The following is a 25,802-nucleotide window of genomic DNA, read 5'->3' as shown; positions in this document are numbered from 1 at the left end:
ATGTTTCACATGAAATACACATGGAATGTTGCATGAAACAGTCAGATGAGCTGTCAGCTCTACACGCAGATACACAGGGGTTAGGCTATGATCCCAATGAATCTCACCCTTGTTTCAAGTGTGGGATTCATCAAAAGGGCTAATTCACATCTGAGGTCTGTTACTTTAAAAAACAAAACAAAACAACTGTTTAAACATTCCCATAGAATAGCTCTTTCTCTCATAAGACTACTGAATAAAGGTGCAATGATTTAATCCAGAGGGGCCTCTTCCTTACTTTAGAAATTATGTACATAGAGAATGTCTCATGAAATATACATCTCATTTTTGAGAAGATCTCTAGGGAACACAATCATACATGGGACTACCAAATGAAAACAATCTAGGACGTGCAATATAAAAAAAAGGTGTACCCTGGAGAAGATATAATTTTATTACTTTTATAAACTAAAGCTTTCTCCAAATAATAGCGACTATCCATGCTACTGTAATAGCCTAAAGCATTTCTACTTATTGGGAAGTAATGCAGAAGTATAATTTTATTTTCTAAGAAGACTTTTAAAGCCTCCTGGTATAATACAGCTGCTGCAGTTCCAAGAAAACACTTACATTCTTGAGCACCTTTGATTTTTACAGATTAAATTCATTTAACAATTAAGTTAATAACCCTTTTTTTTATTTTAAAGTGCTAAATATATATCTACACTACTATTCTCTAACCCCTTGAACAATTTATCAAAGCCATTTAAATTAGTACAATGGCATGAAGTGTTACACTTGACGCACTACAAAAGAGAAATTGTTCCCAAATTGGCAAAATCTTTTAATGCTATCAAATTTGCCTAATGCAGTCTCCAGGTTAATCTGTAAAAGGGTGAGCTGTATGTTTGCCCATATCTTAATATCCTTAGCTGTCAATGTATAAATCAGTGCTGACACAGCTTCTTTTAAATCATGCGTACTATACACAAAGGGGAGGCCCCAGCATGCCAGAAAGCACTCAAGCAAATCTTGTCCTACAAAGACTGAAAGGCAGATTACCTTCCGGCTACCACCAGAAGTTGAGACGCTGCTAGAAACTTCAGTAATTTCACCCCTTTTTAACACTGCTCCCGGTTACACGCTTCTGATTCTTAGCAGAAATCTAATCCCTTATTGGTGCTAAAACAGTAAGAATATTTGTCCCTCACAGGACAAAGTTTTCCTTAAAAGTTCTCTGAACATCTCAGTCCATATATCTTCTGCAAAACGCTATTTTTTGAAAAAGTTACTTTGATGAACAGACAATCGAAATCAAAATTAATTGTTTTTCCATCAATTGGGGGATTTTGCTCTATTCAAAGGAAAGTGTTGTGCCCACGATACTACTCATGAGAAAATTTCTCTGCATAAACCTCCATTTGTCTGCTTATGGTTTAGGATAAACAGTGTCAAAGCTATGCAGAAGCATACTTTATTTCAGGGTTTCTGGACTCCTTTTCTGCATGTCATTTCTCTAGTCCAGCTCACCTCCTTCTTAACTACTTCTCAAACCCTGGGCTCTTCTGCTTTCTGCATGCAGGACAGAATCTATTCTCAGCCATACATTTAGTGACAGGTGGATCTCATGTAGATGTGACTTTGAATTGTGCCATGAAATTATTCTGCATTAAAGAATTGGTAAGAAGAAAGTTTTTTTATTATTATTATTTTTTTATTTTATTTTTTATTTCTCCAAAAAGTAACATGATAACTATTCAGCCAGACATAGGTTACATTTGTTAATCCTTGGATGACAAGGGCAGTAGGAGCTTAGGTACAGCTATAGAATCCTTTTCCGGTACAGGGGACACTTCTGTGGGGGGTATGGAAGGGGGAAGAAAGCTAGTGCTTTTCTTATTTTCTGGAGAGAAAGGATGGGGTAGGTAGTACCACCAGTGGTTTCTTTCAGACCTTCAGCTGACATATCCTAGCACAGATTTGTGCGCTGTCTTCTCCTTATTCCCCACCTGCGGCCCTTCTGTTCAAATTCCAGATCCACTCTCCATCTGATCCTTCGCTGTCCTAGTTTGCAAGTATGTTTTGAAGCAACTGCTTTATCTTTAATTTCATGAAAATGACAATATTAAGAAGAATAACCTTCCAGATCTCTCTCGGATTTCTATGATTCTATTTTCAATGATAACTACCTCTCTTCTGATGCTCCAAAATAACTCTAGAATTACTGTTTTAATATTTCCTAGTACTGGTAAATTTAGTCTTAGACAATGCGGTGTGCTTTCTTAAGAGATGTTACTCTCTGTGCCTCACACATATAAATTTTCTAAAGCTAACTTGGTTTTCTTTAACACTAAAAATAATTTAGCCTAGTTTCAGATTTGATGAATTCTAGGTATGAGAGACAATATTTATTGTTGCTAAAAATGTTTTTAAAATAAGTATATTAAATGACAAAAAGGTAAAAAAATTTGCTTACTTGGCATTATTAAATATAGTTAGAGACACTGCATTCTGTTACTTTTAAGTTTTTTAAAAGGATTTCCTTTTTTAATTTTTCAAAATTTGGATACCATACTATGTTTGAGTTAAACATATAAAACTTATCTCCCTGAATTAATTTTTCTTGGTTTTGTCCTTACACAGAAAACTCATATGTCACTGTAGCATCCAACTAATAAAATCATGTTACTAATTAATTTTTTGGTAAGAATTAGACTACCACAAACTATGTTTAACCCTGAAATGATAGTGAACATCAAAAATCTTTAATAATTTCTAAGCCAAGAAAGTACCCACAATGTCTCAACAAAATTAGTATGATTATGTTCCAGTTTTCCAGTTTTTTTTCTTTAGGTACTAGAAACAAAAGTTTAGTTCATGCTCATATTACTATTGTAAGACGGCAAACTCCAAAAACGTAGTTGACTTAAAATGCATGAAATTGATTTCGATCCATATAAGGGAATAATGACATTTTGCTATTTGGAAAGCAACCTGATAAAACATATAAATCAAGTAGGAGAAAACGAAAATGTTAAGATGGACAAGATCTGTTCTATTTCTTCCCTTGTGTGTATAAAATGCAAGTCACTATTAGTGTCTAAACATACAAATCTTATACAAATAAAAACTGCTTAAGAAGTACTCAAGATTTAAGTTATAATGTAGAGAAGTATAAGAATAATATAAATCAACCCATATAAATGAACACCTCGGATAGAAGCTTCAGCAACTATATCATTTACGTCAGCATAAAAGCATATCAGTGTTTTAGTGAAGAAAACAACTAATATAGGGTTCCATTCTGAGGGATGCAAAGTAATTTCTATTATTTGAGAATTTAACTCCTTTGCAGTCTTTCGAGGAATATTTTGTTTTTCTCATAAGTATAAAGATTTTCTGTTTTTTCATTGGCATAATCTATGGTATAAAGTTATATCCACTTGCTAATTTATTGGGAAGAAGCAAAAGGCAGCTGTGAGAGAGACAGTAACAGAAAATGGGGGAAGTTAACTAAGTTGACTTTCATGTTTCTGTATCTCTAAGTAATCTAATGAAAGGTGACAGAAACTGAAACTGACAGTAATTGCTAACAGTTATGATGAGCGGACATCTGGTTCTGTTCAAAATATCCACGGAGACATTTGGTCTAAGACAACTCATCTACCTAACTCCATGAGCCATTACTAGCCATGCTACCAAGGCGAGGATGGTTATTATTGCAACACGGGCACTACAATTATTGGACCAATAAAACATGATAGCATTTTTAATGTATTAATCCTATATATCACAAGTAGAAAATAAAATTATGAGCTTTTGAACACAAGAACATTTTCTAAGCATGAACATTTTGAACAAGGATCATATGTTTTACAAAGGTGTTTACTGAATGCATAGCAACTAGCAGAGTCTGTATATACACCATATCTTTATTCTTCATAATAACTTGAATAAAAGGTAAGTATTATCATCCTGATTTTACAAATGAGAAATGAGGCTCACAGAATTTCAATAATTTATTCAAAGTTGGTAGTAAGAGGTTTGTGAAATCTTGGTTCAAATTTAAATCTATGCAGACCTGAAGCCCCAACTCAATACAAAATAGGCTAGGGAAATAGATTCAGGGGCTATGCATTCTGCAAATGGGGGGTTCTGCTAAATTTCTGATAGACAAGATTCAAGAAAGAAGTCAGCAGATGAAGAGGGCTAAAAACAAAAAAAATCAGAGAAGGAAGAGATTACCCTAGGCTGAAGTAGTCATGTGTGAGAGTGGGAAAAAAACCCAATCCTTAAAAAACATGCAGAATCTAGAAAGATAGAAAATAAAAATGGGTATTTCCTATAATAGAAAGTGGTTCAAAGAACAGTTGTAAGCAGAGGCTCTACAATGTCCACAGTAACTGTTTGCAAGAGAGAGGCCATCTGGGCTTAAGCAAAGAGCTTGTGGCAGACTCAGTGGGAGAGGTGGCTGGAAACCTGGGTGAAGGCAAGAATGTTAAAAATAGTCAGGACTAGTTAACACTAGAGACCAGACATTATGCCATTCAATAAAAGCCACTGCTCTCTCAGGGAAAAAGTCTATAACCCCATTGACCTTATAGGAATATGACACCATTCTGCTATATCCCTGAGGCTTTGCCATAGTACCTATATCAAAGTGGGTGTTTGTTTGTTTGTTTGTTTTAATAAACTGAATGATTTTGAACAAGGTGGTTATGGAATAAAAAACAAGGCTTTGTGAAAATAGATCTGTCTTCAATGTTAAAATTATCTAATGAGAATATAAATTGGAGATCAAAATCCAATCAGCAGGCTATTGTAATAGTACAGAGGGAGCAAAGCAAGGCTGTTCGATGCTGGGGAAGCAAATAACCGAAAGATCTGTCCTATCTCAAGGACGACATGGCAGCCACCACCCAATCATGCCAATTCCTATTTTATATATATGGAATAGGTTTCTCAATTACGCAATCAGATGTTCTTGTGTTTTTGTTTTATTTTGTTTTGGAAAGTGTCGATGGAGATGTATTATATGGATTCACTTTTACATGAAAAAATGTCACCATTGAAGAAAAACTGCTAAAGGTAACAGGGACACAAAGCAAAATGCAAAGTTGGAGAGTTTACTGGCAGCAAGCTTGACCATAGTTGTTGGTGATTATCACACAATTCAGTGTGCTTTTAGAGCGAGTGCAAATCAGGCAAATTACAGGACCACGGACAGATCCCAGGTGCTGAGAGTGGCATCTGCCTAATGCATTTCACATTCAAGCAGCCAGAGAACCGCTGGCCATCCCTTATGTCCATAGACAGCCTTCTGGGTGCTAAGGAGAGCTCTGGCCCTCATAATATAAAACTCAACTTAATTTACCATCTATCTAAATGAAGAGTCACTTCTACAGGTTTGTCCAGAAGATTCTGTGTCCCACTGAAGACCTGAGATATTTAAGCCAACACTAAGGGTCGCAGACCTCTTGAACAGAGGAACCAACCTTCCCTTCAAAGTCTCTTCAGCCTCAATGTACTGAAAACACTCGAGGAAAGAGCTGGGGGCACTAAAAGTCATAATTTAAATTTGATGTCAAAGGATTTTACTTTTATGATAAGTATGTAATAAGTATATAAGGATAACAAGCAATATTATAATAAACATGAAAACTAGCTGATTACAATAGATATTTTGAAATTATTAAATTATACGACAAAGCTAAAGTAAGTCTTGCATTTACATGGAAAGTATATAATAATAACATAGATTAACTTTTTCCTGTTTGCCAAATCTTCTTATTGCTAATAACTGCAACCCAAATTGAGTGATTTGCTTCCTAAAAAGTCATGGTTATACACATTTGTTACCCTAATGATACCATTATATACCCAAAGAGAGCCATTTTGTGACTTAAATCCTTGTCTATAAATCAATGTACGGTGTCAAAGGAAAAATATAAATACTTTGCCCAACCAATTTGTTTTTTTATTTACAAGAGGCAATTTTCCTGGAAAAGAATGATAAAGCTCATAACAGATGTAGGGTTATTAGATTTGAGATAATGCAAGCAAATGAAATGAAATGTATTCATTTATGAACAGTAAAAAGTAAAGTTTGACTAGAACATGGAGTACATTTTGAGGATGTATTGCAAAATGAAATTACGAAAAAAGCAGGTATGATTTATATTACATGGTATATTTAAAATAGTACTTGTTGAAATTTAATTATTTGAAGAATCCATCTTGAAATAACAAAGGAAACTAATGGTATAGTGTATTAGAGTTTGCTTTTGTGATGTGAATAACAAGTAGCAATCTACTTAATTTTTAAGTACATTTTGTTCATTTAGATCCTGGGATAACTATCATGAGGAATGTTTTCTCATAAATACAAGAGACTTCTGGAGGATTTTTATACTCATAAAGTACATGCTTAGAATAAGCTGGCAAGTCTCAGCAAAAAAGCAAGGTTTAATTTGAATATTCTCCTAAATTATTCAATTACATGAAAATACCTCAAAGATCCTTGTTAAAAAAAAAAAACAGTGGCACAATGTAATATGTTTTTGTTGAAGATTTGATCATAAGGCAGTGAAGACTTTACTGTTTCAGTGCTAAATATATGAAAGAAATATACAAAGTTTATAAAAAAAAGCAGTACAGACATTATCATTTTGGTGAGGTATCAGTGAGTAATGATATAGTATCAGTATTCATACTTGATTGGGGAGTTTAAAAACACAGATGAAATCCTATGGAAAAGTGCTGCCAGTGACATTATAAACACTATAATTTAATTGATATTTTAACATGATCTTGTTATTCTAAAATCTCGCCATCTAAAAATAGAAGGAATAAGAAAGTGGTTTCAATTGCAGTTGGAGAAAATTAGGTAACAAAATAAAATATAAAGGGTTTTAATGTGGTTAAGCAATTAATAAAGAAAGGCAAAAAAGTTATGGGAAATCCTCCCTGGAGATGTTTAAGAGCAAGACAAATGCCCATCTGTCTAGTATAGTTTTAGCATGGCTTGCCTGGAGGAAGAAGATCTGCTAATTTGCAAAATTTCCACAGCATCAATTTCATATTGTCAGGATGCTGCCTTGAGCATATTTAGCCAATCCACAAGATTAAAAAGTGCTTCCTGTGAAGAAAATCTTCTGATAACTGGAATTTGCTCTGAATAAGGCTTGAACGTGGTAAATCCAATAAGCCTATAGACAGTGCATCAGACTGGGCTTTTAGTGTTCTATAAAATATTGTTTTGATGCAACTAAAGCACATATTCCTTCTGCCCAGCCTTTTTTCAATTTTAGTCTCTGAATGACTTGGAACAGTAGCCATCATGGCACCATGCAGGATTATCAAAACCGTAAATGCATGCAGCACTGGAATGATAAATAGAATCAAGCACTATACCTCTCCTTCCCATATTGAATGCTAATAATAGTAATAATGCTAATATTTGTGGACTTTTATTGAGTCATTATCTGATGACTTATGGTTACCGGTTCATAACAATATGAATTAAAATTCACTATTAGATTGAATATATTTTACGAGATATCTTTTCAACTTTTAATGAGAAAACTAAACTCATACGAAGCCCCACGAAAGCGAACAATTTTTTTCTGAACAATGTAGTTTGAACTGTTTTTTAATTACAGAAAAAAAATGCCTTTTTCCCTGAAAAAATTTTATAAGATTGTAGCTATAATCCTAATAAATTAAATAAGCCTTCAAATGAATTGTGGCTTACTATTTTGCTCTAATGGTCTTTCCCACTGTTCCCCGGAAGGCAGTAAAAACAGCATGAGTAAATTCTAAGTTCGTAGAGCCTTTTTAATAAATTCAACTTCCTCAATCCTCTCTTACCACTATTCCCCATTACACAGCACAAACCAACCTCCTCAGAGATTTCTTTATATTTCCTTTCAGGAACTCTCTCCTGCAGCATTCCCTGATAATTTCAAGCCACCCTTTCATTGCTTTCTTTAGTTAGCACCTATATCACTTAATATTTTGTTTGTAAATCAGAGCCTTGTGTATATATTCATTTAGAATTTTCTTTTTCCATTTTGCAGCTCCATGTCTAAATGACCCATAATAGGTCCCGGTCTACCTTATCCATTCCCAATATTACAGATGGCCTTATACCCTGCTTTCCTGTCTTCTTACTTTGTCTTTTTCAGGACTAGCTTCTAGCACTTTATTAGTGATGACATGCAGAAAGAAATAATAAGTTCTATTTCATAGCATTTTACTGTTTTAAATGATCTTTCACAGATCTTCTTTCCCTAATAACCACAACAAACCCAAGCAACTGTTTTCTTCATTTTTCAAAAGTGAAAACTATGGCTTAATGAAGTTTACTGATTTTTCATGACTCTTAAATCCAATAGACAGCAAAAGATTTTGAGACTCCAGTCCTAAACTCATCTCACTGTATACGTAACTGCCTTTAAATTTTGGGAGAATGATGCACGTTGGAAAAATATTTTTTAAAATCCTGCTAAGTCAACTTTGCATTCCTCACAGCATACTGGCTAGCATTTCACTTTTCTTTTTATTTCTAAACTTTTAAAATCGCATTTTTAAAGATAAATGAATAGGACATAAGGATGAATTCTACTATGACTGGTATCCCATTCCCAAATGTATCCTTCGACATGGCGGAAGGATTACTTATGGACTCGGATTCCTTGAATATCTTTCCTAAGAGGTAAAAGCCACCTGTTTTAAGGATTTAGAAATAATACTATGGTAAGATTGTAAGAGCATTCCCAAAGGGTGGTAAACTGTGGCCTTTACTGTCCTTTGACAATGACATACAGGCAGCTCGAGTAGCTGCTACATCAGAGCTTTCTATTGTTCTGACCAGACACAATACACAGGGGCAGTTTTGAACACTGTATATCACTGAATCTACCTAAAGACTTCCCCAAGCCCTAGCTAGAGACGATAAATAGAAAGCAAATACAAGCCTGCGAACATGTAAACACTCATGAAAACCTAGGGCCAAGATTTTAATGGCTCTACAAAGTTAGGTCCAGAAGCCTATATTTTTCTATCTTGACTTGTACATTTAGAATGTACAAATTTAAAACAAAAGCCATTTACAGTGAAGAGAAAACTCAGAGGCCAGAACTTATAGCTCTGTAAACAGTTGCCTTTGACAGGAGAAGACGTGTATCTCACTTTTGCTATTGGTAAAAATGTTGGATCCCATCACAGCAAATTCTGAATATAAGTTAATTCTTAAAGAAGACCCTGCCCCGTTTGTTACTAGCTAAGAAAATATTAAATTACTGATAATAATCTCAGTACTCAGGAGCTTTTCTCCCCCTCCATTTCAAAATAATATAAAGGCTAAGGAAAACATATTATGCCTTAGCATTCACAGCTAATCAAAAACCATCATTTCAAAGGCTAATGCGGTATTTTAAAATTTATAAAGATATCCATTACCAATATCAGGATTGTCACTAAGATCTTAAGTCTGATACATCCCTTCATAGCTATGTGCACTTACAAAAAACGCTTCTTCTATACAAGACATCAGGCTAAAGATTTATCAAGGGAAAATACAGAAACATAGTTTCTTTTTTTCTTTTTAAAGAAGCTTATAAATGTATTCTTTTATAAAGATATGAGGGGAAAAGGATGTAAAAAAATATTCACACAAAAGGAAAGGTATAATTTTCTTGTTCTCACATTTTGGCATTTAATGAAAATGGTGATCTAAAAGCTATTTTAAAAAGCTGTAGCTCTAGGCTACAGGTATCTCTAACAAGAAAATATTATCTACTCTTCCCAGAAAAAAAAAAGTTTATATTCTGCATATCCAATAAACACCGATAACAACTGAAAAGGGAGTTATTGAAGTAAGCTGACAGTAAAAGGGCAGAAAATACATTGTAAATACCCTTTAATCAAATCACTTCTTTAGATTTAACAAGATTAATCACAAGGTTTGAAGAATGAATTTGATAACAAGTTCAGATTTAAGACATCTCCTAAATGAAAATCTCTCCAGTGAAAGCAATATAAAGCATTGTTACAAGCTCTCTCTCCTAAGCGAGCATAAAGAAACATAGGGCTTTCACCACTTTTATGACACTTTATTTAATATAAATTTAACTTTAAAACTGAGTAACTTTAAAAAGACAGGCTACATTAGGGAAAAAATACTTACAAGTTTTTAATGTCAACCGCTCCACGAAAAGCCTTCCTTGGAACTGCCTGAATTTGGTTTTCACTGAGATCACTAAAAATAATAAAAAAGAAAAAGATCAAGCTATAAAGTATTTCAAATATATTTCAATCAATTTGTTTGAGAGGTGATAGAACCCTTTCAAAAAAATACTAAAAGGATCATAATGAAATCCATAGCATTAGATGCAATTTCTAATACAAATATTTTATATTTCTAATATAAATTAAAAGGTTGGACTAAGTGGTTTCTCAAAGTACTTTTCCAGATCTTTAATTTCATAATAAATTATAAAATATGGTTCTCTTAAATTTAAGCGTTGACTCAATTTCACGTAATGAAATATTTATTTACAACAAATAGCAAATTGTTCATAACTCAATTTCAAGAGGTTTTAACATATTAATGCTTGGTATTTCTCCAACATCACTAACACAACTTATGAAGTATATAGGAAAGCAGTCCATTTAATGTCCTGGAGAAGAGAGGGCAAAACTGATAAAACCTGGGTAGTATGATTAAGATTTCATAGCACTTTAAGTAATCTTGAAAATGGAAAATGGCCCAACAATAAAACCAACAGTTTCTGCATGAAATATTAACGGCGGGTTGATTTAAAACCTTCTTTAAATAATTCTATTATAACCATAAACACTGACTGTCTATATTTGCATTTTAATTTAATTGAGAAATACATTTTAATCAAAGGGGGGGGCGTTCTTTGAGTTGAATTGAGAAGTTAGTAAAAATCAGTCATCTCATGAAATGGATCATTATTTTTCCTTCAGAGTTCAGATGAAATTCTATCTCCTCACGTAGTATTATTAGCCTTAACAAGTAGGATATAAATACACATCAAGAAATGCCACTGAAAACAGAAAATGCTCATCCTGTTTGAAGTGATACTGCCACACAGCAGGAAGTTGGAATACCAAATAAATTATAAAAATAACGATGATGGTGCTAAAATTGTCATTAAAACTCTACGATAACTGTTGCTCATGAAGAAAGATGAAGCTACTAACCATGGATGAAGAGCTGACGAAAGCAGAGCCATTTTCCAGTTACGTGGAGGCACATCGGATGGATTCATCCACATCCTCTCCTCCAATGCCTCTTACCACCACAGCGTGTTGTTCACGCATTTATGGGCACGCAATAGAGATAATTGGCAGATAGAAAGATTTAGTGTGTGGTCCTGACCTCATTAACACCAAGTTTTAAACAACTGAGATTTGCATTTACATCTCAATGTCCACAATGTTCGAATTTAAAGAAATGTTTGCTAAGCAATTTGTAAAGAAGTAAATGTCAGTCTATTTAAAGAGTAAAGGTCTTTAGCAAAAAAAAGAAAAAAAAGAAAAAAGAAAAAAGCATACACTATTTCCGGCAGTAAATTTACAGTATGTGCTTACGTAAAAGTTAAGGCAGCGACCTATTTTTCTGAGCCATGCCGCTCTGTTACTGCTTTCATAAGTTTCAGTATGTTCCTAAGGATAATAAAACTTCATTTCCTCAAAAAGTGCTTATTTCTCCGGCTTGTTATTGATTGAGTGACTTCCTTCCTTTGTTTAATTGCCTCAAATTAAGAAGGTCTAACAATATACATGCAAAAGCCTCGATGCTGGAAACAGGGTCCAGGCTACTGAGCAGGGAAAAGGTAAAATCAGGAAATCATAAGAAATAAAGAGGGAAGAAAGATTGAATTCCAGCAAATGCCTATCTACAATGCTTCCTGAAAACCCATAGTAGTATTTTTATTGTTGTGTCGCTGTCAATTCAATGTTTTCTCATCACTTATTTTTTCCCACTTCTAAGACAAAAATGGCCTTGGAGACCGTGTAGATGAATAAAAAGTGCAGAGATGTTTTCTTCAGATCTTGCCCGCCGCCCAGGCTTTGCAGAATTCCTCTCCGGCCAGCGGGAGCCATTTCTACCTTCACCTGCAGTCTCAGCTCTGCTCAGTCTCCAGGCCCAGTTTTCCCAGGGTTATGGACTCAAATGGGGAGATGGTGGGTGGGAGGAAAGTCTAGGGGGCATTTTAGGTGGATCACAGAGGAACCGCTGAGGGTCGCTGAAATGCAGTCAGAACCCCATTCCTTCCGATTACCACAGGCAGAATTCTAGGACATGGAGAGGTTTCCTCCTGCCGACACTTCACCAGTTTTTTTTTTTTTCTATCAAAGAGTGAGCAGCTGTCCACCTCAGAGCCTCCATACTCCCCTGAGGTCGGTGGTTTATGTGTGGCTGCTCTCCTGAGTACACTGCTTCCCAGACCATTCTACAGGGTCTCTGCTCTTGTGCCCAGCCCATTACAGTAGGCAGCTTCAGTTGTAAATCCCAGGCCCCTTCGGTTAAGGGGTCATGTTTACCCATGACAGAGGAATAAACAACACGTTATCAGAACCTACTGTGTGCAATAGTTAATTTTTTGAAATAACATTATCAAATTTGATCTATATTTTCTTTAATCCCCATAACTATCTTGTAAAGTAGGTATATGCCCTGGTTTTACAAGAAAAGAAACAAAGCTTCAGAGATGTCAGGTTTTAGTGCTAAACAATGACAGATTATCAAAGTAAACATATAGGAAATACAGGTAAATTCGGATTCAAGATTCGGGGGCATTTCTACAAGTGGTACCAGAGGCTACTTAAGCGATCATAACATGTCCTTCATGTGGCCTAGAACTTAGAAGGCATTTTCTTAATTCATCCTAGCCTCTGATTTATGTCACTTGCAAAATGATGGGTAAGACTATGTGAGAACAATAACTCATATTTTTTACATACAATCAAGTAAGGGTTAGCAGTTGTTTGAAGCCAACATATATTTACAGGACATTGGCTGTTGCAAGGATTTCTGACTTAAGGAAGGTCTTTTTCCTGGCATCAGGAATTTTTAAATCCGGCAAAGTAACCAAATAAAAGGCTGAATGAGAGATTAATCAAACTATTGAGAGTCTAAAAAGTGACAAAACAGACTAAAAAGAAAGGTCATAGGAATGTGTCAGGATGAAAGGTTGAGGGCAGGGTGAGGGGCAGCACGTTTAGTGAAAAAAATTGCACAAGGAAGAATGTTAAAGTAGAAAAACGTAGAACATTTTGTGGGAGTAGCTTTTGGTCTGCTTTGTTTAGGAGGTATATCAAATGCAGTGGAGCAATCGGAGATGAGGTCAAAGGAGAAGTCAGTGGTGTGGTGAGCAGACTTTTTGGCACCAATTAAGGAGTGAGTTCTTATGTCAGCGGACGATGGGAAGGGAAGGGAAGGGAAGGATAGATGCAGGACAGAGGCTCTTCCTTATGCAAATTAAACTGGCAATGAGAGTTAGAATGAATACCTGGGGTCAAGATTCGAGCTGGGAAGACCACACCCAAGACTCCTACACTAGTAGGGAATAGGCTAGTGAGACTCTCAAGCAATATAACCACCATTACTACCTTGCTTGCTTATCCTGGGCCAGTTAACAAATGATGACTCTCTTACTGGGTAGATGGGAAAGGTGGAGGAGATTAAGAGTAGTATCAGGGATGCATGAAGAACCAAAACTTAGAAGTGGATCATATGCAGAGATGGATTAGGCAGGAACGAGAGGAGACAGAAGTGACTTTGAACTTAGATTAGGGAGCTGTTAACAAAATTGGAAAGTCAGAAGAGCAATTTGGAGTGTCGATATCGAGTCTGTTTTGGAAATTTTTCAAACTAGTTAGAGAGATGTGAAATATATCACAGTTTGATGACAACAAACATAGTATGTTGGAAGTAAAACATGAGTGGTATCTGAGAAAGATGATCTAGATCAGAGAAATAAGAGTCGTGGGAGGCTCGATTGATTCAGGCCACTTTCAAAATAGAATGGGATCTTTCTGAACTTTGATGAAAACGATTGAGCTCAGAAATTCTCAGCCTTCAGTGTTAGGAATGGGGTGGTAGGGTGTGGGCGGAGGAATTCAAGGAGAGGGGCAGGATGCCAGAGAAATTAAGAGCACAGCCTGCGGACCTGGACTATCTGAGATTAAATTCTAGCTCTGTCATTCATTAACCACATGACCTTGGGAAAATTACTTCCCCTTTCTGTGCCTCAGTTTCTTCACCTGTAAAATGGAATAAGAGTAGTGTCTACCGCACAGGACCGTTAGGTGGAGTCAGTGAATTCGTACTTTTAGAATGACTAAAAAGAACCTGGCATGTAGGAAGAACTTCAGAAGTGTTAGTTCTATATGTGTCACAATTATTCTACTAGGAACTGCTATGTGCCCATGAGTGTACCTGCTTTGCTCCTGGACAAGTACAGCAGGCAACGTGAAACATAAATGACGGAAATGCAGGATTCTGTGAACTGTGTGGAGCGAGAAGAATGAGTCGGAACTGCCGAGTGAGAGAGCTGGAGACGCCGAGGGAAAGAGTCTGTAATTATATCAGTAGGCAATAGAGTGTAAAAATGTGTTTCGAAGTAGGGAAATGGCTTGATTGGAGTTGATTTTTAGGAAGATTAATCTGGAAATTGGATTTCGGAGCAAGCAAGGACAATGGGCAGAGAAGTCGTTTTGAGCAATGTCGGTGGAGAAAGATGGTGGGTCTCCAGTGAACCAGGAAATTCTATTTGGAGAATATTAAGTCATAAATTTGGGATTTGAGCTCAGGTCCAAAATATAAGGTCTTCACTGTAAGTTAAGGTGATTGTCATCTTGGAGAGAGCTTGCAACCACTTACATTCTCCGTGGAAGGGAATAACAAAATGCAAAAAGTGAAAAAGATATTTAGAGAAGACAAGTGTAATAACTAAAAAGCTGGGATTGAAGACATGGAGATTAGACTGGTTTCGTGATATTTTGGACACAAAAGTGGAATGGTATTCTGTGCTCATGGATTTAAAGAATTAATAGTTTTCAAATGTCCATACTAACCCAAACGATCTACGGATTCAATGTAGTCTCTAGCAAAATTCCAATGGCAGAAAAAGGCCTCCCAGAGCCAGGTCGAAGAAGTGGTTATCAGACAGGAAACCCTGGACTTTCCCCTTTTAGATTCTCCCACAACTGCTACATCCATCTCATTCCTAAAACTACCTCATCAGTGTCTCTAATCAAGCCCCTTCTCTCCATTCTCCACTGGAATGGTCATTGTTATACATTCAATACCATTTCTTACACGACTGAGATTCAAAACTGGTCTCTGCCTTGATCGTTGATTCTTTCCAATGCATCCTCTACAGTGGCTCCAAAGTTTTATTTTTGAAACTGAAATCTCATCAAAGCACTGCCTTTGGAAGTATGTCTCATCTCAGTTAAGGAGACACCATCCTTACGGTAATTGTTTAGTCCAAAATCTTTGGATTCTTCATAGTTATCTTACAAGCTTCCACCTCTAATGAAACAGAAAACCCTCTCGACTCTCTCATCAAAATATGCAGAATCTGACCTACCTGTACCTCTGTTCCCCTGACAAGGCCACCATGCCCTCTCGTCTGAGGCATCTCATCAGCCTTCTAACCATCTGTGCTTCTCCTCTTGCATTTTTCTAACCATATCGTGCCACATCACCAACCAAAACTCTTTGCTGATGCCACATCATTACAAGGGAAAGCACAGAACATTGCAAAGGTCTACGAGTCCCAAAAACAAGCTGGTCAATGTACCCTCTTTGCCCTCATTCCCGTCTATGCCCCTCGCCCACTCTTCTCCAGCCACGTTGGTCTTCTGGGAGGTTCCTGAAAACTTCAACATTCTCTCACTTCAAGGCCACCCTTTGATACTTTTTGTGCTTCCATTTCCACCTCAGACCTTTATCCACACAGTCCATGCTCGTAATTCATCTTTTATACAATTATCTTTTCAAATCTCTTAGCTTTTAAAAATCCTTTTTGTCTTCAGTACCTAGTTCCTATCACCACGAGATGGAGAGTTAAACATTGTTCAAGACTTAGCACAAAGAGTACTTCCTTCAACACAGTTTTTCTCCAATTCTCCAGCTGAGCTTACTGCTAAATCTTAGTGACTTGCGAGCTATGTGATACTATGCAAGGTACTTAGATCATTCTCCATTTGCTCATTTGTAAAATGAGAGAGTATAAATGTCTCTGAGGGTCATTTGACCTGGTCCAAACAATATTGTTATTAATACAAATTAGTTTTTAATTAAATATTGTACAATTAATGCATGATAAAATAATTATAAAATAATATTATTTATGATCAGTGAGTCAGTTGTTCCCTATTCTATATTCTTAAGGTGACCCGTACACACATTTATTATAATACTTCAAAAAAATTTAGTTGAATTCTTTTCTTAAGTCACTGCCTATCTTGCTAGGTGATATGATAAATGAAGGCAGGAATTTTACTCATCTTGTTCCCACAGAACTTCCGGCATATGATAGGCCTTCAGTAAGCAAAGGGTCATGGAAGGGAAAGAAAAATAAATTTTGAAGAAAAAACTTACAAAACATGGCAACTTGCTAGGCGTATATGCATAAGAGACAGAGGAGTTAAGTCTAAGCCTGTGGTTGGAGCTCTGATAAGTAACAAAATTTAATACTACAGACACAATGAGGGGGAATCAGAAAAGGAAAGTGGACTTCTGAGGGGGTTTTTAAGATATATGGGCATCAAGGCAACACAGGAGAGGCGAAAAGCAATGTTTCATAAAACGTCGGAGATAGAAACTAGCTCTCAATAACAAGATCAGAGAGAGAAACACAGATTAGCGAGCCTGTGCCGTGGTGAGAACTGAACTGCGCACTGCGCACATAAATCTTATTTCAGATGGTGCGCACTGACAAATTTCAAATTTGCAGGCTATTGCCGCTGAAAACTGATGCTTAGTGTACTCAAGATTTCATTTTTAAAAGTGAGAAAGTCAGCTGTGTTCTTTTCTCACTCTTCTACTCTCTCATGCATGCATTCAAAAGAATTTATTGACAGTACAAAATCTGATAGAATCACTTCTTTGTGACAGTTCTCTGTTTCTTTTATGATGTTTTTAATCACCAACTTGACTGCTGCTTCTCAATAAGCGGGGCTGTCTCTTCTACATATGTCCTTTCTCTTCCGGGTCTTAATATAATCCTATATAGAATAGGGTTTTTTATCATGCATTGTCAGATGGATAAATGGTCTCTTTTTAGGGATCGTCGAGGCTGTTCCTCCACTAAAAATTGTTTTGTCACTGGGAACCTGCAGCAACTCTAGTACTCGGCAACCAAAAGCTTTATTGAACACAGTAGTAATAAGATATCTATTTTTCTTCTAATCTCTAATACGCTTTGATAACATAGAGCTTTCTTGCTCTTAATAAAAAGTGTCAATAGCAGTTTTTAACACAATTTATTGACAATAGTAAGACTCCATAGATATTTAAGTGTGAAAAAGTATGCACTTAGAATTGATGAGATAATACTCAAAACTAACCTGTATTGGACAATTACTAGCTGCCAAGCAGTACACTTTCATTTATTTAATTATTTCTATAATCACACTGGGATGTACTTTTTATTCCCATTTAGAAACAAGAAGCAGGTTTACAGAGGTTACAGGACTTCCCTACAGTCATGCGGCTGGTGAGCTCGTGCAGCAGAGATTCGAACTTGGCTCTGCTGTCTTCCAAACCACATACACTTAGCCACTGCTGCCCTGCCACACACACACACACGGGGCGTGGCTTCTGCAGAGGTCTGGCTCTCAGGCATTATCAGTCGATCGCCCGAGAACTGTGGTTTCAAAGTGTGGTTCCAGGATCACCTACAAGTGTCCTCTGGGGAGGTGTTGAAACAGCAGACCTCTGAGCTCCACTCCAGAAATACTAGGCCAGATCTCTAGAGGGGATGTCCAGCACTGTGTGTTTTTCACAAGTCTGATTGTTAAAAATGATGTAGTTTCTTAAGTTTACATATATCCACACAAACTGATATGCATGATTTTTTTTTTTTTTTTTTTCCTGTCAAGCCCTTGTATATCCATTTCCCTCTGCCTGGAATATTCCCATGTTGTCCTTCACTTGCTTATTCCTCCTACTCTTCCTTTAGAGCAGAGTTTAAACATTCTCCTCAAATTTTTCTCTGAAATATCCTAATACTGGAGTGGGCTCCCTTTCTCGAGCTCCTGTAACATGTTATATTTTACTGATACACAGGATTATAACTGAAAGTTCTCAGAGAACAGATACTGAGTAATCCATCATTGCAGCTGCAGGGCCTAAAACAGTGCCTGGCTGTGGTCAATAAGAAATAACTAAAAATAACAGATTAGTAAATTTAGTACCATACTTAATGACATTTAGGTTCATAAGCAAAATACTTATTTAACAGTTCCTTGATGTCTTTCTTAGGATATCTTATACAAAAATATCATCTTCTGTTATGATAAATTAAGACCATAATGTACTAATTCCTTGGGTTTCCCAAAGATATGATAAAATATTCTTTTTGAGATCAAAATATCTTTACTGTCATCAGTAAGATAGAGGAAATAGCAAAGTTAGAATGATTGTGTTAATATAGGTAAGTACCGCACATTTTGAACAGAAGATAGTAATTGAAAGCCTTTATTTGGCCTAAACTATAGTCTCAGTCTCAGCTGACAGACTCCAGAATCCTTTAATTCTTTCAATACTAGGTGCAGAGATGTGTGTGAGTTTTGTAACTTAGTCAATAAAACATGATGCCAAACAGGAAATAATGGTTTCCTGAACACAGCTTTGTATCAGGATTTGCACTATTCATTTGCTGAGACATATCAAAAATGTGATTCTATTTTCTCATCGAAATAACTACAATATGGTAAGAAAGACCAGGCGTGTATATATGAAAAGAGAGCAAACACAAACTCATGATGATGTGCATGTGAAACAAAATAATGAGTAAGGCGGCATGTAAATCAAGAAATGCTTTTGAGAGAGAGTGGCACTGAGAAGGGTCTTATGAAAAGAGATGGGGATAGTTTCATAAGAAGAAATGCAAAGCTATGTCTAAAGAAGAGACCAGCACAGGAAGACAAAGACACGCAGGTGTAGTAAGGGTGACATTGTTGGGGGTAAACAGCATGAACGTTTCAGGAATCTTTGTGCAAGAACGATAGCGCAAGATCTAGCTACTTCGGAACACCATGTTTGCTTGTTTTCTCCTCCCCAGTTATCCTTAAATGCACATTTGTTAATGAGAAGTCAATGCCAGTGTGTGTACTGAATTCTAACTTCATAAAAACTCGTGTTATTTTAAGATGGCCAACCATAAGGATTTCCCACTAGAATTTCCAGATTTCGACTAAAAAGTGATTCTTGATAATTATGAAAAGAATTTAATGGAAGATAAGCTTCAGGTAAAACAAACAAACAAACAAACAAAAAAACTAGAAACCAAGAATTGATAAATCAAATTGCTAAACATTCAATCTTAACATATAATGAGCCCTGCAAAGAAAAAATTGTTTCCAAAAGGCTTTAACAGGTTTACTGAGACATAATTTGCATACTAAAATGTTTACTCACTTAAACTGTACAATTCCTTGGTTTTCAGATTATTTATGGAGTTTTATAATAATCAGCATAATCTAATTTTGTAACATTTTCATTACCCCCAAAGAAAGCTAATACTCATTAGCAGTCATTCCCCTTTCCTTTCTCCATGTTATAACATATCTGCATTTTACTTTTCTTGCTAGGTAGTATTTCATTGTACGGATATACCACATTTGGTTATCCACTCCTCAGTTGATAGATGCCATAGGCTTTGTAAGGCAATTTCAGAATCGACAGCTACCTCTGCTGGGGAGTAGTATTAGTCTTTTGTGACACTTTTATACTTGGTTTAATATTTCATACTATATAACAGGAATCCAATTATTAGTCCATGGTCATCAAGGAATAGTTACTGTTTTAGACCATCATGAATCCTTTCAGAAACCACACTCTCTTCAAAGACTGCTTGTTTGGGTTCAACTCTGTATGTTGGATTATAGTGTTCTTCCACTAACGTGACCTCCATATATCCACAACAGTTCTACTATGTAATAAATATTCTTTCGATCATGGTCAGAGAAGTTGTATAAACTACAGAAACAAATCTTGATTTGTTTCAAACTTGGGATAACACTGTTTTACAAAGTGGGACTATATGTATTTTCTTATCACTGCTTTCTCTTCACATATGTAGTCCATATTTATATAAAGTTAAATAAATATTAAATAAACTATATTCTAAATATCTGTGCATGTGATTCTGAGACAGAAACAAAGAGACACAGAGAGACAGAAATAAAGACAGAAAAATACAGAAAAAGAGAAAAGCTCACTATATGCAAATATGGATATATAGTATATTACATATATATTAGTTGCATGGACATATTACTAATATCTCGCTACCTGTAATTTAGGAAATTTTTTTTCTTGCAGATTTAAAAAAACAATGATTTTCAATTTAAAAACAAATCTATATTATAACTTGTCAAATGAAGATTTTAGAAGTCTCACTTGAGGCCTCTCTGGAACAGTCTCCAGGAAAAAAAAAGGAGCCGGAATAAATGTAATTGCCAAATATGTTTATGCGAAGCACTCTTTATTGCTCATTTAATCTTACTTCTTAAAAAAAAAAAAGGTAACTTTTAAGAGTATGCTTTTATTAATCGGTACGCCTTTGTCTCGTTTTTAAAAAGGTAAAGTAGTAACCTGACGGAGCTGAAACACTACATCGGCTTTTAACAAAAGAGCCAATACTGCAATGCTGCTACTTTATTGCTTGCGACGTATGGTTTCCAGTTGAGCATCCCATTAACCTCAGAGTGCAATGATATCATTTTAATTATATAAATTGAAACAGCAATGTATAATACCTATATCATGTAAAAATGGATTTGCTTTATGTGAAAGTGTCTAAACTATCTTTCACTATGAAGCAATAAATTTGCTTGAGATGGCAAACCTGCCTGTAAATTTAATTACTGGTAATTTTATTTTCCTCCACGGTTTAACCTCTCTTAGAGTCTGACCAGGAATATCATAAATCTGGACTTCCATGGACTACTTTGGAAAGTACTGAGTAATGATAAATGAGTATTTGCCCAGATGTCAACTTAAAAAAACAAATAAATATGTGTATGGAAAATAATTACACCAACCCAAAGTCATCTCAGCTTAAATTCCTAATTCGTTAAAAAGTATAGTTGATTTACTGAAACTCTTTATGTTATAAAATAATTCTCTTCCATGAAAATAATTTCATGGAAGATAATTATTTTCATGTGTTTAAAGATCCAAATAGCTGTGTGTGGATTAAGAAAGGAAAAAAAAAAGAGTTTCACATAAGAGAGGGGTGTTTGCATTCTTTTAAGAGAAAGACTAGTTTATATGCAGTACATTCTTGGGCATAAAATTATCTGGTATCCTTAGAGTATCGCAAGGGTTACACCACCAGGAACTCATGCGACATTGGGACGAAGTTGGAGGGTGCAGGAAGAGAGTCCCCATCGATGCTTGCTCTCCTTCTTGAGACTTGCCTACCAGGTAGCTACTTCCAAAGGGAGTAGAAAGCGAGATTGGTTATGATGGGTGAAAAGTCGTGAATTTCAAGGGCAGTTAAACGTGACACACACCAGGTGAGGACAATCGCGTTTTGCTGTGAACAGAGAGGAGAGCACGATGCGTGTTCAAGCGCCGAGCCGCTCACATCGGACGGTGTGAATCCACTTCTGGGCTCTGCCGCTTACCGCTTTTGTCACTTCGGGCAAGCCATCCCACCTCTCTAAACCTTCATCCCCTCCATCTTTGTAAAATGGGAACAATAAAACCACTTAGCTCCTAAGGTAAGAGAGAGCTAAGGCTTGTGCGATGCTCGGTGCAGCGCTCGGCATAGAGAAGGCGCCTGATAAACCCTAGACCTGCCATTAGTCGCGTGCGGTTCTCTGTGCTTCTGTCTGTCCCCCCCCACTACAGGGCAGACTTCTTGTGGGCTTGGTCTCTGCCTTGATCACGTAAGAGTTTTATTCTAGATATGCCATTTATTAGCGCTACGACCTGGGGTTAATTTTTTTTTTTTAATTCTTTAAACTTCGATTTCCTAATCCTTAAGCCTAATATTTAGAATGCATTTTATAGAGCTGTCGGGAAGATTATATGAAATATTTAGCATGGGACCTCATACATATTAATAATGTTCAGTAAATGTTACATATTATCATTTAATATGGAGCTATATACCAACAAACAGGATTTTGAAAGACAGTAATGTAGGTAAAATTTTAGCACACCGATTATCTCTATCAAAATACTATTTAAGATTAAACAAAAAAGGCTTTTTTCATAGTTAAACATAGTATCTGTGAATTACACTGCTGTCATTATCAATAAAAACTTAAAACAATCCCAGTAAGCACTGGGCTCTTTTAAGATACATTTTCAATTCAGAACATTTAAATTCATCATATACAGTTTCTGAATTACAAAGAAGGATAAGAGGTTCATAACCCGTATCCGGTTATGTCATAATGTTCTGAATGTAAAAAGCCATTTTATAATTTTTGAAAGGCAATCTTAAACTAATGTTTCCACTTAATTCATAAACCACCCTTGATGATACAGCTAACAGACATTTTGAGGGAATTGAAGTCATATTTTCATAATATCATGACTTCTGAAGTATATCTAAAAGAGAATTAACCAGACATAAAATGTGAAAAGCAACTTCCGGTTTTCAACTCAGCGAGCTCCCCTGGGCAGGTCGGTCTTCATGGATGGGGAGAGTCAGGTTGAGCACGGGGTCTCTGTCACCCCTGACCACCTGCTCTGCCAGCAGAAAGGCCCCAGCCCACACTCGGATCTGGTGCTTCTTACCATGGACTGTGCTTTCCCAATGCACCACGTTCACTGTGGCAGAGAAGACGCTGCTGTAGTACAGAGAGATTAAACAAGATCAGGAAAACCAAAGAAATGACAGAACTGTGTTGAACTGAGAACGAAAGAGGGAGAACATTTTTAAAAAGAAGAAGGCGGCAGAGAGGAAGAAGGGGTGATAGAGAGGGGGGGGGGAACAAAAGAAGAGAGGACAAGGATGGAAAGGAAAAAAATGACAGGAGATGCCGGGCAAAACAGCAAGATGTTGGCAACTGTGCAAAACAGTAAAAAACCAGAGCCGAACAGCTTAGACTGGGCGACTTCTTTTATAGACTCAGTAGCGATGTGCTTCTACTCTAAGACATTGTTCTGATGCTTTACATTTGTCACACGTTTAATATTAACAACATTAAGCAGATACTATTTCCAATACGCTGATGAGGAAACAGAGCTTTAGAAATGAAAGGAACTCATCTGAGCAGGTACTGAGGTACAGAAGTGAACAGAACATAGTCCCTACCCTCAGGAAGCTAAACCTAAAATGCCATGGGCTGCATTTGTTCTGGGTTTGGAACGACACTAGGAGTTTGCATGAGAGAAAGTATCAATGCATTTAATATGCATATTTAATACACCATCCACATCTATCCACTTTGCAAAGCTGTTCCTTTACCTCGTGATGTAGAATTTGCAATCAGAACACCTCATCAATTCTACTTTGACCATGTCAGATTATACAATCCCAGTGAGACAGAATTTCCAATGAAACTCAAATACTTTGTGTTTTCGCCAGCTGTCAATGGGTATTTTGACCCACCATACTTTACTAAATCTCTTTTAATAACATATGCCACAGCATTTCAGTTTAAGTTGATGGAGGACTGTACTCCCTCCAGCACTACCAACTCTTCCATTTGCTTAAAGTCCTTTTGGATGCCAGAATAAACCTAGGCAGTTTTGCTGTGTAAGTCCATCTATTGGCCCCCAAATCAATTCTGCGCAACGACTGTTCCAAAAAAGCACTTAAATCAATTTGCTACAAAAGTAATGCATAAAGTGATATATGCACAAACTATACTTACTTATTATACATAGAAAATTAACCCAAGCAGATCAAGGCTCAGATCCAAGTACAGTTCTTAGTCTTAGTATCTATCTTTCTGAGAAACATTTATTGATAAAATAATTCCGAAACACACATGCCATTTATATGCATATTAATAAGACATTAACCTAAAAGGATGAATAGTTTCCTTTCAACAAGATCTTGGAAAAATTTGTACATCTTAACAAAACTCAATATATCTTCTTTACTTATATTTCTTTCTTTCTTTTCAAAGCAGCAGTAGCAGGGGACAAGGGGACCAGCTACAAAGAAAACAGTGTCTAAACTGCGTGAGACCAAGAAAAAGTCACTGGTTCAAAGTTTTCCTTTATCAGAAACGTGGATAGAAGCTGTTCTGTAGAGTAGATCTTTGAAACAGGGCACGGTCTCTTCCCCTTGTTCTGTGACAGTAGGTGAGAAGATGGAATAAAGTGACACTTTCAGGTCCCTTCTAATACAATGGTTATTTCTTATTTCTGATATTAGAGCGATGCACCGTAAGAAATTCAGGTAGAGGAAAATGGAATCCAATTGTAAATATCTAAAAATGTGCTTAAAATACAAAATTCTAATACATAAAATTAACTTGGGATGCTGTGTTTTTAATGTCCCATTGAATGAAATGTAGCCTAACACCACGGGGTATCTACCTGGCTCGGTCAGTTTAATGGGATTTCATATTCATTTTTGCAGCATCACTAAAGAGGGTGAGCAACATTATTTTAATTTTCTGTATGGGGAGAATGAAGTAGGCATGCTTCTCTAATAGTCTTTTAGAGAAAAAAGAAGTATCATGAACATACAATGAAGACTGAGTTACCCAACTCTATTTTGATTAAGTTCAGACTTTATCAAAGGCACTTTTCCTCTGTGGAGAAAAATTAGAGTTAATGACACTGAAAAAAAATAAAGGTTACAGGTTCTCAGTTACTGACTATACCCTTATTAGCAGGTTAGACAGTTCAGATGATGTTTTCAGGAATACAGACAAAAGCACTGAGCTGTCATTCCTGAAATAAATCACAGCAGTGGGTTTCAGAGTGTATTTTAATTTGTTTAGCAACAGTTATAAATTAAATAGATTCTACCATTTTATTTTTAAACTTAAATACTCTAGCTTTCATACCTCTTGTGTTTTCCCTGTGATGTTTCTAGTTTCTAATTATTGTTCATTTTAAATTTCTTAATAGTCTAGTTAATACTTGTAATATTGATGTGCTATTTTCTTCTTTGTAAGCAAGTTAAAATTAAAAATAGGTTTCTGTAACTTATAAAACAATGCAATGGAATAAAATGTATACATTGTCTCTACTTTTAAAATCATCTGACTGAAGGAAAATATTCAACCACTCCCTATGGACAAAGTTTCCAATATAAATAATAAAAAGTAAATAAGTTTCCAAATGCACCTACTGAGATTTCTTTCAGTCCCTGGGCAGAGAGCCTATCGCTATTTTTATAATAACTAATAATAATTAAAAGCAATTGAATTTTCAAGAAAGACAATTAATCTGTACAATCCAACACATAAATCAAAACTAAAAGTCTTTCTAGAATAGGTTGGAATATCCCTTTCCTGTTACTCCCGAAGGGAACTGATTCAAACTTTGGGATGCTTAAACAACTATGGCCGCTGGGTCACATAGAAGTGCAGTCTCTTATAAACACAGCCAGGATTTTCAGTACCAT

The 25,802-nt window shown here is 36.0% G+C and overlaps 1 protein-coding gene across 6 annotated transcripts in view; it reads right to left on the bottom strand.

The window, feature by feature from the left end:
* Positions 1-25,802, bottom strand: part of SLIT2 (slit guidance ligand 2) — a 321,586-nt gene that overhangs the window by 119,775 nt on the left and 176,009 nt on the right. For all 6 annotated transcript variants that reach the window (XM_016121248.2, XM_016121250.2, XM_016121252.2 and 3 more), the window contains one exon: positions 10,169-10,240. In XM_016121248.2, the coding sequence (XP_015976734.1) occupies positions 10,169-10,240 (72 nt within the window). The remainder of the gene's footprint in view (positions 1-10,168; positions 10,241-25,802) is intronic.

Source organism: Rousettus aegyptiacus, unplaced genomic scaffold, assembly GCF_014176215.1.
Source record: "Rousettus aegyptiacus isolate mRouAeg1 unplaced genomic scaffold, mRouAeg1.p scaffold_m13_p_10, whole genome shotgun sequence".
Taxonomy (NCBI): domain Eukaryota; kingdom Metazoa; phylum Chordata; class Mammalia; order Chiroptera; family Pteropodidae; genus Rousettus; species Rousettus aegyptiacus.
The sequence above is the reverse complement of the archived record's forward strand: the minus strand, read 5'-3'. Positions and strand labels throughout refer to the sequence as shown.